Here is a 14,936-nt window from a genome sequence, read left to right on the forward strand (position 1 = left end):
AACTTCATAATACTTACATGGCACAGACACCACCTGAACATTTTAAAATTTGTCCAAAACAGTTTCTCCTGATTAAGTAAAAACTGAAACAAAGAACCTCCCTTCTCTTCATGTTATCTGAAATTATCTGTAGAAACATCACTCCTTTTATAGACTTTGATTCCTGTTAACTTGGAGAGTCTTCAGAGAACATTAGCACTCCACTATAATGTCAACTGTTTATATATTAAAAACGTTAATTGTAGATTTTATACCACCACTCCCTCCACCCCCACCAAGACAGCATGTTGCTTGGAATCCTAGAGAGGAACATGAAAAAGAGAAGAGTCACAGACTGACAGGAACAGGATTAGTGCTCAGAAACTGAAAGACTAATGGCAACATTTTCTACCTAAGAGTTGTAGCTAATGTACATACCGTTTTCATACACAACAGATGTGATCTAAATCAGAAGCAAGAAAATCAAGTTTATGACTTTTTTTAGAGCAACTCAGGGAAAATACTTTCCTTTCCTCTTTCCACTTGGATAAGAGAGAAATAAACCGCTATCGTCTGCCCGGAGATTCCCACTTAAAATGTTCAGCACTGCAACGCTGAGCAGCTCTACATGCAAGGATGAGGAAATACTATTCAGCCTTGTGTCTAGGGCAATCCTGTTTGTACTCATTTAAAGCCATTCTGTGTTCTTGTTTTCTCTGTCAATCTGGATTTTCCTCTCCGCCCTACCCCAGTAAGTGGAAAGTGCCTTGAAAAGATAGAAAAAAGAGTAAAGGCAATTCTCAGATTCTGGGCTGGGATGACCAGGGAAAAGGAAATAACCAGGAGACGGAAAACCGGGAGGAAGAATAGATGTGTGGTGCGGGATAGAGCTGCATCAACCTAACATTCCCTTCCACCAGACTGAGTCTATGCTGCCATTACGACTTCATGGGGAACTTAAAACTCTTCAATGATGGTAATGTGGAGAGAAGTCAGGGTGTGTATAGAAAAGGTGGAGGGCCTTACTTTTGAATAGAATAGAGCCATGTACACAAAAGGGGAAAGAATGAGAACTTTTTCTCCTATTATCACTATCAAATCAACTCATCAGACTTCTTTGGTGCTTCTTGATTCAGACTTTGGAACCTATCACATTATTTTCCTGCTATATTAAAAGGTGACCTCCTTAATCTTTAAATCTGTTTCTGTCATGTTTTTCTGGAATTCCAAGTTATTTGAAGTTGTAAATTGATTTTAACTATGGATTTAATGTATGAACTGTATATTTTCCACCAAATTCCAAAGGTTCATGAGGGAACAGGTGGGGGCTAGGGGAGAGGGAAAGAGAGGATGAGAAGTGCTGTCATAAACAAATTATGCAGTTCTTCTGCAATTTTTTTTTTTATCTTGTGTGTTGCTCTACCTGTTCCCTCCTTAGTTCCTTGCTGCTCCCAGGTGTCAATCCCCCCTACCTTCCATAGGTAATCTTGCCTTCTAGAAAGGTCCTGGGTTGTTGATTTAAATGAAATTCTTACTTCTATTCTCTAATTTTAGAATTAAAGGTTTTACTTTCCTCTTGAGAATGGCAGGAAAAATATTTGGATTTATTATTCCTCTGAAGTCAGGTTTGTCTACTTCCCCAAAACTAAGACTGTTTTTTGGAGGTGGATATAACTCAAATCAGTCATTTTAGTTTAGATAATAAAAACCTTTGTTCTGGGAAAATAACTTTTAATTCATCCCCCTTTTTATATAACCACAAATTGCCTTTACCTCTACCCTCTCCCACTATTTACTCCCTTGGGGATAGAATTCCTACAGCAGGGATGCAAAGAGAAAGAGAAAAAAAAACAATCTCAGCTGTTGAGTTTCTGAAAAGACTTTGGAAAATACCAGGTGACACATAGGCAGAGCAATAAAAATTTAGATCTTGCATCCCTGGATATTGAGTGTCAAAAGCCACGTTCATGGGCTGTACTATGAAAATGCAAAATTAAGGCTTATTCAATGACCACTACAATAGACTTTTCCAAATTTATAATAACCTATACTTCTGCAAATAATACAGAATATAGTAATAATAACCTACACTTCTGCTGAAATAAAAAACAGAGACCAGCCTTGAAAAATTCCCCAGACAGACCAAACCAGATTAGTCATACAAATACAGCTTAATTTGGCTTACTTTGCAAGACTAACTTGACCTGAGTCATTTCTTGATCATACTTCTGGAAATCATAAGCAAAACTTGAACTGTTTCCCATGATTGATATAAAGTAACCATTCAAAATTCTAATATTAGGATCAATCAGTGTGAAGAATTAACAGCCACTGCTTTCTCACTATGTAAACTTTTTTATAATAATATACCCCCAAGACTCATTCCATGTTTTGGTTTGAGTGCTCCCAGTTTGAAAAAAGTCTTTTTGGTGTGTGTACAATAAGCCTTTGTTAAATTTTAATTTTCAATTATAGTTGACATACAGTATTATATTAATTTCAGGTGCATAACATAATGATTAGACAGTTATATTCTTACGAAGTGATCACCCCAATACCTTTAGTGTCCATCTGACACCATACATAGCTATTACAACATTATTGACTGTATTTCCTATGTGGTACTTTACATCCTGTGACTATTTTTATAACTGACGATTTATACTTCTTAATACCTTTTACCTTTTTTACCCATCCTCCCAATGCTCCTTCAGTAAACTTTTACTAATCACTACTTCAGTGGTTCATTGGTTTTACCTTAGTTCTGAACTTCTGGCACTCCATAATAATCCTCCACAGTCAAGGTTTCCTGCATGATTTGGGTTCCCCTCCACACAATAAATGAACAATATTCTGGTTTCCTCATCCAGTGAGTAAGAGAGATACTCTCTTACATCTTAAGTTTATGTTTTTTTTTTAATCCTCAACCGAGGATATGTTTATTGATTTGAGGGGGGGGGGGAGACACTTGAATATGAGAGAGAAACAACGAGGTTGCCTCTTGTACGTGCCCTGATGAGAGATTAAACCCACTCTCTAGGTATGAGCCCTGATCAGGAATTGAGTCAGCAACGTTTTGGTGTACAGGATGGCCCTCCAACAATGAGGCCATCCAGTCAGGACTAAAGTAAATATTTTTTTAAGTAATTTTATTTATATTTAATTTAATGTAGTAGTTTTTTTTAGTCAAATGCTCTGTTTACCTTTGTTATTCAAAAAGTGCCTAAGGTACAAGTATGCACCAAGCTCTTCTTGGCACAACAGTGAGAAAACTAGGAAACTATCAGAGACAGAATGTCTGGTTTTATTTTTCCATTCAGAGGATGATCTTCCTATTGGCACTAGTCAGTAAAGCAGTTCCTGCACAACCAGATGATGATTAGGTTTCCTAAGGGTCTGATTTAAAAAAAAAATAAAAACCTTACATCAAAAACTGAGAAAGTGAAATGTGTGATCTGTGACCCAAGAGGCCAAGAGGCAGGAGTGCGTTGGTGGCCTGGGTGACTTGAGAAGCAAGTATCATTGGGACATGTGAGTACAGCTTGTGTGGCCTCAATACAAAAGTTAATGATATAAACAGAGAAATGCTGCCGGTATGATGAAAGTAAGAGTGATCCCAGCAGAGGGAAAAGGGATGATGCGGGGGGAACAGCAGCAGCACAGAAAAACAGTGGTATGAAAGTCATAATGATGGCTGCTGGGTTTTGAGCATTACCACTTAGATACCATTCTAAACACGTGTTCATTTAATTAAAAATTAATTGTCTCATTTTAAAGATAGTAGTAAGTATATGTTTATTACCTTCTAAATGAGTGGGTCTCAGAGAATACAGATTCATAAGGCATGAAGAAAACTAAAGCAAGCTTTGATATCACTTCCTATCTGCCCTGGATTCAGTGTGAAACAGAGAGAGAATCAATAGAAGTTTATAAATGTTCAACAGTACAGGCAGTGGATGACGCACTGATGGCAGGGAAGGGAGTGGGCACTATGCCAGCTGACTGCATGATTCTAAGGCAGTTGAGCCTTTCCTCACTGAGAAGTGTGAAGCACTGCAATTCTTCCAGTGGGTCTTGGCAAGTGCACAAGTGTATGTTTTGTTGACTCACATTGATCTGAAGAGATGGCCTTAGGGCAGTGGTTTTCAACTCAGAACAATGTTTGTCAGTGGAGGGGACTTTTGCTAACATATTTGACTGCTGTTAACTTGGGAATGTGAGTGCCACTGTCATCTAGTGTGTTAGATGCCAGAGATATAGCTAAGCATGCTGTAATGCATAGGGCATCACCCTCAATAAAGAACTGTCTAGCCCGTGCTCGCTTCGGCAGCACATATACTAAAATTGGAATGATACAGAGAAGATTAGCATGGCCCCTGCGCAAGGATGACACGCAAATTCGTGAAGCGTTCCATATTATTTTACAAAGGGTCTTAATATCTGAGAGGGAGGGATAGTTATTTTTTACGAACCATGGGTATGGACTTGGGGGGGATTCTGGGGGAGGGAGATACTGGGTGGAGGGGAGTAAAGGGGAAAAAATTGGAACTACTGTAACAACATAATCAATAAAATATACTTAAAAAAAAAAAAAAAAAAGGAACTGTCTAGCCCATAATGTAAATAGTGCCCTGTTGAGAAGCTCTGCCATAGGGTCTCAGATTTACAGGACTGGGTGCGGCTTCAGCTTTAATTGACAATATCCAGGCATCAAGGGTTAGGGTGCTCAGAGGTAATAAAAACATAAATAGTTTTAAAGTATATTGCTAAAAGTAAATTGTGGGTGATTGAAATGTTGTATATTTTAATTGGTAAATGAGTGTATACTCTTGTCAAACTCATTGAACAGTACACGCAAAATAGATGTTATTGTATATTACTTATTCTTCAATAAAGTGTATTTAAAAAACTAAATCATAATCTCACACTTGAAACATGGTATGTATTTGCATTTAAATTCAAACTGCCACATCATTCATTCATTGTTTTCAGTAAACATTCATTGAATGTCTTTATGGAGGATTCCTAGGATGGATATATAAGTGATCAGAAATAAAAAAAAAACTAACAAATTCCCTGCCTTCAGCTTACATTCTAGTAGTGCATCAGCCTTTCTTATATTTCAGACCAACATATTTCAATGGCCAATATATTGAGAGGATACAGAAAGGTAATTAAAAAGTGACATACGGAGAGAAATATCAAAAGGGCATTGCCATGGGGAAATTTATTAATAGAACACTTTGAAGCAGCAAATATCTCATCCCTTTTAACAACTCCCTATAGTAGGTGACATTATTGTCGCCATTTGATAGATAAGGAAAGGTCATGCCACTTGCCCAAAGCTAAACAGAGTAGGTCTTCGATTTGATCTCATGCCAGTCTGATTCCAGGTTGTAGTATATTGCCTGGAGTGGAAAACTCTGGAGAAATGTGCAAGAACAAGAAATTTCAGAAGAATTATCAGGATTTGCAGCTATTGTAACGAAGTCCCAAGACTATATATAACTACTGGAGATTGAATTCTTGCAGAGGCACTCTATAAGATTTCAACAAAAAACTAGGTTTCCATGGTGTTCAACCAAACCATTTTCAATTTCCTCTGAGACACATACCCATAGCATCTAGGTGGTAGAATGCAACTGGTTTGGATATCATAATGTGGGCACCAATAGTGCATGCCATCCACTGACCTGACCCGTGAAAACCCTGTGGGAGTCTATACTTTTCATGGTTAATTCAGAGAATTGAGTGGACCCCCAATGGCATTTAGATTACTTTGTGAAAGATTGCATGCTGAATATCTGATTCAGATTGTGACATAGTGAAAAATAAATCTTGATTGTGTTAAGTCGTTAAAAAAATTTTTTTTTATATTATCTAGCATTAAGTACCTGACCTAGTCCAGGCTCAATAAATCAAAGATGAGAAAACGTATTGAAGGAGAGCTCTATGGACACCTGGGACTGCCAGAAGGCTAAACAAGTGGGTCCCAGAGCAAATTAAGAGTGAAACATGGCTGGAGGCAAAAATGACAACACTGAAGCTGTCCTACTTTGGGCATATTATAGAAGTTGGACTTCTTTGGAAAAGACAACAATGCCAGGGGAAAAATTGGAAGGCAGTGGAAAGGAGGAAAATTGCATATGAGGTGTTTGACTCCATAAAGGAAGCCATAGGCATGAGTCTAAGACAGGAGCTGAGCAGCACTGTAGAGGCCAGCACATCGTTGGACATCACTCATTCTTAAAGTTGCCAGAAGTTGGAGCTGACTCAGTGGCACATAACACACACAAGTGTAACACTGAAACAACTGTCTAGATTGGGAAAATTTATGATTTATTAGTTTATTTGCATGCTAATGTAGTTGCACACAGTATCGGAGGCAGAGAGCAATATAACAAAACAAAATAAATTTAAAATTGGGGAGAAAAGCAAAGCCAAGATAAATTTAGAAAAGAAAATAGGGCCAGGAGTAAAGTACACAAAATATATTCATCCTTTCCACTGAATGTGGGTTACACTTTTGGCTCTAAGCTTTCAAGGAACCAGTATTAAGAGAAAATCACAATGAAGATTGTGATTCACAGTATTCATAAGACGAAAGCAAATCAGCTACCCAGAATAATGTGTTTATTCTAGTTCTAAGATAAGGACATTTCTTCATAAGAATCATACAGTGAAATATATTGAAACACATCTTCAAAGGGAAAAAAAATCTTCACAGTAAACTCAGCAATGAGTTTCATAAGTCTGTTATTTTTAAAAATCCCTTAGTACAAAGTGGTAAGAAGAAGCTGAGCACAATTCAGGGATAATGATACAGTTTTAGAATACTGTTCAGTAAGGGTCTAGCTTAATCGAGGAGTAGAAAGTGAACTGGAAATCAAACCTAACACCCTTGTGTAATAATTTTATAATTAGTTGAATGTATAAAAGAACTGTTTAATGAGTTCAGTAATAATTTACTCAGAGTGCACAAATGTTATTATCAAGTAAATTCCATTTTTCATAATTATAAATCTAAATTGACAAGCCAAATGCATAACTGTTACAGCATAAACACACACATCTTGATGGACTGTATTAACTATATAGTTGCCAGACCATTGTCTGGAGGAACAGAGTGCCTTGTATTGGATTCCTGCAATCTCACCTAAATGGTAGAAATATAGTAGCAAGCTTATATGCAGTAATCAGCAACAATGGGCCTGGTTATAAATCAAGATTTCCAGATAGTCTTTATTTGCACAATTCTTAACAATCATTACATGTAATGCAAGGAAGTTGGTTCTACTCTCAAATATCTCTTGTTTTTCTTACTTCTGCTCTAACAACAACAAAAGGTTTTTTTTAGAATGATATATCAAATTCTCTTTCAAAATCCCCTTCCTAATTTAAACTATATGTTCCCTAAAGTAAATAAATTAAACTATTAATCATATAGTATCCCAGTTATAGAAACAAGCAGGAAATGCTGTAGTGAATTTAAAGAAGCCTGTTCAAAGTGATGATAACAAGTATCATTGCAAGTAAAGATGAAGATAAAACATAAATGTAACATGAATCATTGATTTTCAAATTGAGAAATGTTAGTTTCTGTATTCATCTTGTAAAATATACCTACCTGTGCTTGGCAATTCTCAATGGCAAATAATTATATTATGTGTTAATCTAAAAAAAAAAGCGAAGCATCCTTAAATTTACATTGAGATTAAGCAATAAGATTGGAATTAGAAACGTGAAATGCTCGTAAGGAAAAAACAGTATTCAAAACTAATGAAAACAAGATGAAGAGTAAAATACACAGCTTGATCAGGTAAGCTTTTTTTTTCTTTTGCGAAACTGTTCTTCCAGTTGGTCATCACTAAATCATTCTGAAAGCTGGCAGAATATTTTCCAATGCTAACTGCCTCTGTGGAATCACATTTTCTCATTTTCTGAAACAAGGCTTTTTGTTGCTGTTGTTGTTTTCCCTACAAATATAAAATTTCAAATAAAAGTTAACATAGAATTCTGACTTTAACTCTACAGTAGCAAGAAATTCTAAAAACTTAAGACCATAAGAAACTTGTTAACTTGAGTTTTTCAATCTAGGATAGAAATATATAATTTCTTCACAAACAATTTGTTTTTAAATAAACTCTAACCTAGTTCTTAAAAAATCTAAGATAGTACTTTTTGCAAGAAATGACAAATACTGCACTTTAATTTTTAGATCTACTGTTCTATATAATGTAATTTGTCTCCAAAGACTCATGTAGGTCTACAAAATACATTTCTTACTCTATGATACACACCCTACTCACTACTTAAAATAACTGAATTTTATTTTTTAAATATAACTTTGGAGTAAATATCATGTCCTTAAAGATGTTTCTTGTTTGTACCAATCCATGAAATGTTTCATTTTTCTTAAAATTTATTTCATAACAAAAGAATATCATACTGAACCAAAAGTTTCTCTAGGATGATTCACATTTTTCTTCTGAGTTATTATGACTGAATTTATATTCTTAGGCTTTCTGTATCAGAAATTGTGTATGATACCTGTTTCAGGATTCTATTCTTGTATAACAAACTACCCTAAAACTTACCAGTTTAAAACAACAATTTATTCTTTTCTCTCATAGCTATAGAGGCTGATGGGCTCAGCTGGGCAGTTCTTCTTTAACATACTTCATATAGGTGCGGGTGAATCATGACTGTGGCTGGAGTCACCTAAAGGCTTTTTATATATTTGATGCCCGGTTGGGGGATGGCAGAAACAGCTGGGGTCAGGCATATGACATATTTCTCCCCTCCTCTCACCTTTACTTCCCTTTCCCCTCCTCCACCTAAGAGGCTTCTCCAAATGGTTAGCCCTGTCCTTCTCAGGGTAGTTAGACTTCTACATGTTGGCTGACCTCTCCTATGAAAACATTCCAAGTTGCCTGAGTGTAAACTGCAATGCTTTTTATAAGCCAGCCTCAGAAGCTCAGAATGTCACCCTGCTCCATTCTATTCTTCAAGGTCACAAAGGTCTAGTGGGGAGTCAGACCACACATTTTAATTGGAAGAGTTAAAAAGAAATTATAGCTATCTTTAATTTAACACAATACCAATTCAAAAATAGAATATTGCCAGACTTCTTTAAACTTCTTTTATTCTCCATAATGAATTTAAGAGATCAATATCAGCATAAAACCCCTAAACTCAGGGCACATTAGTTAGTTAGCTAACTTATTAATTGGTCACTAATTAATAATTAAGAAAAAATATAGAAATTCATATGAAATTTTTCTTTGCACTCAATTTGGTCTTTTGCAAAAACATTCTTTTAAAATCAATATTTTAAATAACACAGCTTAATTCCTAAATGTATAGATTTATCGTGAGAAACTGTGTTCTTCTTGTGGCAGATGATTTCCCTAAATAAAGCAACGTTACTTCCAGGTATCCGTTCCTGTTATTTTTTACTGCCCCAAACTTAATAACTTGAAAGAACAAGCATCTCATAAATCTGTAAATCAGCATTTTGGGCAGGGCTAAACTGGGCAACTCTTCTCTGCACAGCATTGACTGGGGTCACTCAGTGCTAGTCAGTGGCAGCTGACCTAGGTTGGAGGGTCCTAGACAGTTTTACTCATATACCTGACACCTCAGCCCACCTCCACCTCCTTTTGGCAAGTTCTGAAGATCTTCCCAGACAATCAATCAAACTTCTCAAATGAAAGCTCAGGGTTCCAAGGGCAAGTGTTCCAAAAACAGGAAAGGAAGCTACCAATAATCATAAGGCCTGTGCAGGACACTGGCATGGCATTGCTTGTGCCAAATTCTCTTGGTCAAAATAGTCACAGAGAGGCCATCAATTCAGGAAGAGAAGGCCAAGACCCCAACTCCTGATAAAAGAATTTGCAACTTTCTAATTTGCCACAGAGCCCATGAGGACGCAGATGAATAACGTAAAACTTAGGTTCCCAGGGCCCTTCACAATCTAACACACCACTATCCCAGCCTCATTCATCACTAGTTTCCTCCCTCTAGTCAAAGACTACCAGGAACACACCTGTAATTGGACAAACTAGAGTTATTACACACTGCAGTAAAAGAGACTGAGTACAATGAGGAACCGGGGAATCTTAGTGAAGTGTTAGGACTTAGAGTTTTTGGACTTGCTTTCGGTGACTTTTTCATATTACTAAATCTTACTTAGGAAGAAGGAGTAGTAGTCCAAGGTTAAGGTTGTAAAGAGTAAAGAAGCACAAATCATCATATTAGACAGGATACAGTGATATTTCATCATTTTTGTGATGAACAACGTTCATGCTTTGTCTATGTTCAAATATGATAATACAGTGGTCTTACTCAGAGGCAGATTAAGGTTGCTTGAGGCCTCGAGTGCAGAAGAAAATATTGGGCCCCTTAAAAAAAGAGAGAGAGACAGGGAAAATAAAAATAAATGTTAACCATATTTTTAAATAAATAAAAAATATTATGTACTATTAATATTTCCAATAAAATTTGAATATAATATACGTATAATATAATAGCATAATAATAATCACAAAGTTTTGATGTCGTTTCATTTTTCTAGCCATCAATGAAAAGAAAAATATAAAATTTAATAGTCTTAACGGTTCAAATACTAGAGAAGAGAGTTTTCGTTATACTGCAATAAATTAATGATTAATTAAAATTCAAAAATTATTCATAAACTACAAAAACCCAGGCGCTGATGTAACAAGAATTAATTTTATCTTAAAATAATTTCAACAATAGGAATTAATTTTATTTTAATATAATTTCAACTTACCTGAATATTTATTGATACGCACAGAAAACTATTTTTAAAACCATAAATGAAACAAGTACATATCCACAAACTAATTTACATCTCTGTGTATTTGCGTATATCTTAAGTCTGAACTGCAGAAGAACGTTTGTAACTACAAAGTAGCAAATACTATTCTATTGCTCCGATGAGCAGTAGCGCAGCCATGTGAGGCCTATGCAGCATAGTATGTGTATAGTATGCAGCGTAGTAATAAAATAATGAAAATAAGCGAATATAAACATACTATCAGGTTTTACCGCTTATTGTAAACTTGTACGTAATTAAAATAGCACATATGAAACCAAACTAGGTGTCACTAGAAAAAAGTGTAAAGTTGGGGTTTTGCGGAGCCTTTCAGAAACCGGGGACCAGGATGCGCCCCGTGCGCCCACTGTTAAATTCGCCTCTGGTCTTACTCTTTTCTTGATCCATTACTGATACAACAATTTTGTCTGACGTTGATGTCCTGTGAAATTGTTTACATTCAGCAGGGGAACACTAGATCGTACTCCTGTTTAGTTCTAGATATCAGAGGCTGCTTTTCTCATTCACACTCAGAACATGCCTTACTCATATTGGCCTTGAGTTTTCTCTGCCCTCCCCTCGTACTTCGGTTCTATTCAGTTCCCTGTTATCTTCAGAAATCTTACCCTTAACACTCTACTCTCTCCAACATCCTTTGTACTGGTTGCTTGGGTTTATGCTTTATTTCCTCAGATAAGATGACAGCACACATCTCTCTCAGTGCTGGCAGAGTACTGCAACTCACAGGCACCTAGTATAGTCACAACAAAAGGAAAGGGAAAGGTTTATTTCCTTGTTCCATAAACTAGAGCACACATGGTGAAACTGCATTACTAAACTGCATAAAAATCGTTCTGTAAAACAGACTCCAAGATCCTTTCAGATCTGAACAAATCAGTGGCTGCTCTTAAGATGCAATGTAGGTTCTGGTCCTCCCCGAGACTGGCGCGGGACTACATTTCCCACAATCCTTCAGGGCCAACAAGAAGCCTCGATGTTCTAAACTACAATTCCCACAACACACGGCACCAGCCACGTTGTCGCGATTTTCGAGAGCTCTGCCCCATTTCCCGTCTTCTCTTTCCGTACTTGCAAGGAGGAGAACAAGGTCGTGAAAAGAGGTGTAGGTGTGATTGCGCCGTTTTTTCTGCTTTCGGTGTCTGCGCCTTTCTCAGTGCTTCCAACAACAAAATGTTGGGACAGAGCATTCGGAGGTTCACGACCTCGGTGGTGTGTAGGAGCCACTATGAGGAAGGTCCAGGGAAGGTTAGTGAGTAAGGGGCCCGGGTTCGTTGGGGCGGGGGCACTTGGCTGCGACTCGCTGAGCTCTGTGGAAAGGCGGGTAGTAAGCCGCGAACTTGGTCTGGGAGGCCGACTAGCATTCCAGTCTCCCCAGGGACCAGAGAGAACGCTCAGGACCCTGGATGCGCGCCTTAGTCGAGAAAAAGAATTAATAGGTAGAGTTGGAGGCCCTACCCGTCCCCGACCCCCCCACCCCCGATCTTGGGGCGAGGGAGTGGGGATCCTGGGCAGCTTGTTGGCAGTTATTGTGTCTTAAAGCCGAACTAGAGGGCACCGGCTTCGGAGTGAAGGTCATTGGGAGCTAATGAAGACCTGAGGGCCTGTGCTTGTGGATCGAATCTTTGACTGGTTGATTAAATTGTAAATAATCCCTCCTTGGTTGAGGTTGAGTTTAGCCTCAAGTGTAAATAGCGTAAATCGGGTAGTTAGTCGTAACAATCTCCGAGGGTTATTCGAGGCCTAGTAGTAAAGGGATGAGAAACGCTATTGAGGGTAGGGCTGCCTGATTATGAAAATCGTCAAACTTCATAGTACCGTTAACATTGACACGTGCGTTCTTTAACAGGTGTCTAGTTTTTAACAAATAGTGAACCAGAACAATGTATTGTGGTCCTAAATTTAACTTTTGGAGAGTATTTTCGATTATCTAAAATAAAGGAGAAAGTTCGCTCTTTTACACCTGAGTTCTTAAGACCGCTCCCAGACACTCAGTGAAGTTATATATATATATATACACTTATTTATTTATTGTGTTATCTATGATGAAGTTTATAGGATTTGAAAGATAATGTTGAAAAGTGCTGTGTTACATGGTTTATATAACCTGATTATGTAAAACAAAGAAAATATGGTATCCTTCGTGTATTTGTTTTTGATCTAATATCAGATGATTTGAAGATCTGTTTTTGTTGCTGCTTCTCTTCCCAACAGAATTTGCCATTTTCGGTGGAAAACAAGTGGCGGTTACTGGCTATGATGACTTTGTACTTTGGATCAGGATTTGCCGCACCTTTCTTGATAGTGAGACACCAAATGCTTAAAAAATAAGGATGTTTTAGTTAATCCATGAAACAGGTAATTAATTATTGCATTTCTAATCTTCCCAAAGCATTTCTTTCCCTTTTATTTCTTCTCCCTTTCTCCACCTTAAAAAAAAAAAAAAAAATTATCCTCCCTTCCCAAAAATTACAGATAGGTTTTTGCATGTAGAGCTAATTCCTGAAGGTAAGTGTATATGTGGTATTGGTGGAGACAGTTTGATAAACCTAGAAACAAATGTTTCTTTACCTGAAGGCTAGGGTTTATTTAGTACTACTGTTTGTAAGGCATACTAGCAAGCTTATGAAGTGTAATATTAACCTGATCTGAGAAACAAAAAATGTTATCAGGCTTTTTAGTCAGACCTCATACTTCTTAATCAGGAAAGTTCTAGTAAACTGTTAGTCTATCTTGAGGGCAATATATATTAGTATATTCCCAGAGGAGTCTTGTGTTCTGAGAGGTTAGCAAATTCCCTGTGTGAGAAGAAATATTTATTTACTTAATTGTAAACAGAATTTTCCTCAAAATGACACTATAGGAAGCTCTGTGGGATAATTGGAGTAAATCCCAAAGTATATTTTAAAAAATAATTTGTCATAGTTTAGAAGGGAAATGATTTATATAAGCCATTAATGTGGAACGATTTTGGTGCATATGATGAAGCAAATCAGTATGAATGAAGTTGTGATACTGTAAACGCTTTCTGATGTACCAGCCATAAACTGATGGATAGATGAAACTACATGATGTCTGTTAAGTGAATGGGATTTTTCAATACCATGTTTTTTGCGTGTGTGTTTATTCACAGGTATGAAGAGGAGCATTTTAAGAGGTGCAGTCTGTTTGAAAAATGGATCAAACTGTTGAACTCAACATACTAGAAGTGTTTATAAATAAACATGTGGCGTGGATCCTTAATGCCTCTTCTCTGAAATACAAAATGTGATCATTGAACATGTACATACTTTTTTATTTGGGTATTATCGCAATATCAAAACATATGTGATTTAGCTCGTTTCTTGGTCTTAATTTCTAAGATTTTATTTAATTACTGATTGCTAGGTCACAACCTTGTTGGTAATTTCTATTATAAAAGAGAAGTGCAAACTTGACTTTATGTTAATTCCCCTTTTATTTAAAGGGGGAGAGAAGGTTTACTTTTAGTCTTCCCCTTTGCTTTGATGGAGTAAATTGCCTTTTCTCCATGAATGGTAAGAGGAAAACCAGTGGTGTATACCGATTAAAGTATAAAAGCTTCATTTTTTGCTTCTAGACCTATACCCTAAAACTGAAATTTTTGTCTTATTAAATGACCAGTATTAGTCTTGACTAGACTGATAAATGGTCAGTATTTAAAATGAAATATAATAGCATGTGAGATAGAATATAGGAAATAATTACCAGTTTATTCCAGAGCTTTGACTAATAAAAATAGGTTAAAAAATAGCCCTAATTAGTATTGTATCAGTGAATCAAATTCCATGAGTAGTGAAATGTTACTTGCCACTTAAAAGTTTAGTGACTTAATTCCCAGGGCTTTGTATTAGGCCAAGTAAAAAGTAGTTAATTACTGAATATTTTAATCTCAGTTTGGTCACTTGGATTATCACTTGTGTTACCAGAAGACTGTAAAGCAGAGGTATAAACTGGTGATCTGGCCACCAGAATGGCAGGGGTTGCTGTGCTGTTTTTAAACCGATATTTAAAACCAGAATATTCAAGTATTTTTCACATAAAAGTATGTATTTCTGGATTCTTAAAAAATTGTTCTGGG

The 14,936-nt window shown here is 36.7% G+C and overlaps 1 protein-coding gene and 2 non-coding genes across 3 annotated transcripts; all 3 read left to right on the plus strand.

Moving 5' to 3' along the window:
* Window positions 1-4,293: 4,293 nt before the first annotated feature.
* Window positions 4,294-4,400, plus strand: LOC150008654 (U6 spliceosomal RNA). Its single transcript, XR_016511617.1, has one exon. It is a non-coding gene; the product is annotated as a U6 spliceosomal RNA (small nuclear RNA).
* A 7,480-nt stretch (window positions 4,401-11,880) lies between these two features.
* Window positions 11,881-14,116, plus strand: COX7C (cytochrome c oxidase subunit 7C). Its single transcript, XM_090276452.1, has 3 exons — window positions 11,881-12,085; window positions 13,052-13,195; window positions 13,971-14,116. The coding sequence occupies exons 1-2, from the start codon at window positions 12,011-12,013 to the stop codon at window positions 13,166-13,168; spliced, it is 192 nt and encodes a 63-aa protein (XP_090132578.1). The 5' UTR covers window positions 11,881-12,010; the 3' UTR covers window positions 13,169-13,195; window positions 13,971-14,116.
* On the plus strand, window positions 13,811-13,873 carry LOC150008656 (small nucleolar RNA Z39). The gene has a single exon (XR_016511555.1). It is a non-coding gene; the product is annotated as a small nucleolar RNA Z39 (small nucleolar RNA).
* Window positions 14,117-14,936: the final 820 nt, after the last annotated feature.

This window comes from Furipterus horrens, unplaced genomic scaffold, assembly GCF_987537825.1.
Source record: "Furipterus horrens unplaced genomic scaffold, mFurHor1.1.pri manual_scaffold_5, whole genome shotgun sequence".
In the NCBI taxonomy this organism is placed as follows: Eukaryota; Metazoa; Chordata; class Mammalia; order Chiroptera; family Furipteridae; genus Furipterus; species Furipterus horrens.

Excerpts from the sequence above, each read along its gene's own strand:
- COX7C (XM_090276452.1), top strand. The coding sequence starts at position 12,011 with ATGTTGGGACAGAGCATTCGGAGGTTCACGACCTCGGTGGTGTGTAGG. Across the intron at positions 12,086-13,051 it reads ATGAGGAAGGTCCAGGGAAG|AATTTGCCATTTTCGGTGGA; the intron begins GTTAGTGAGTAA and ends TCTTCCCAACAG.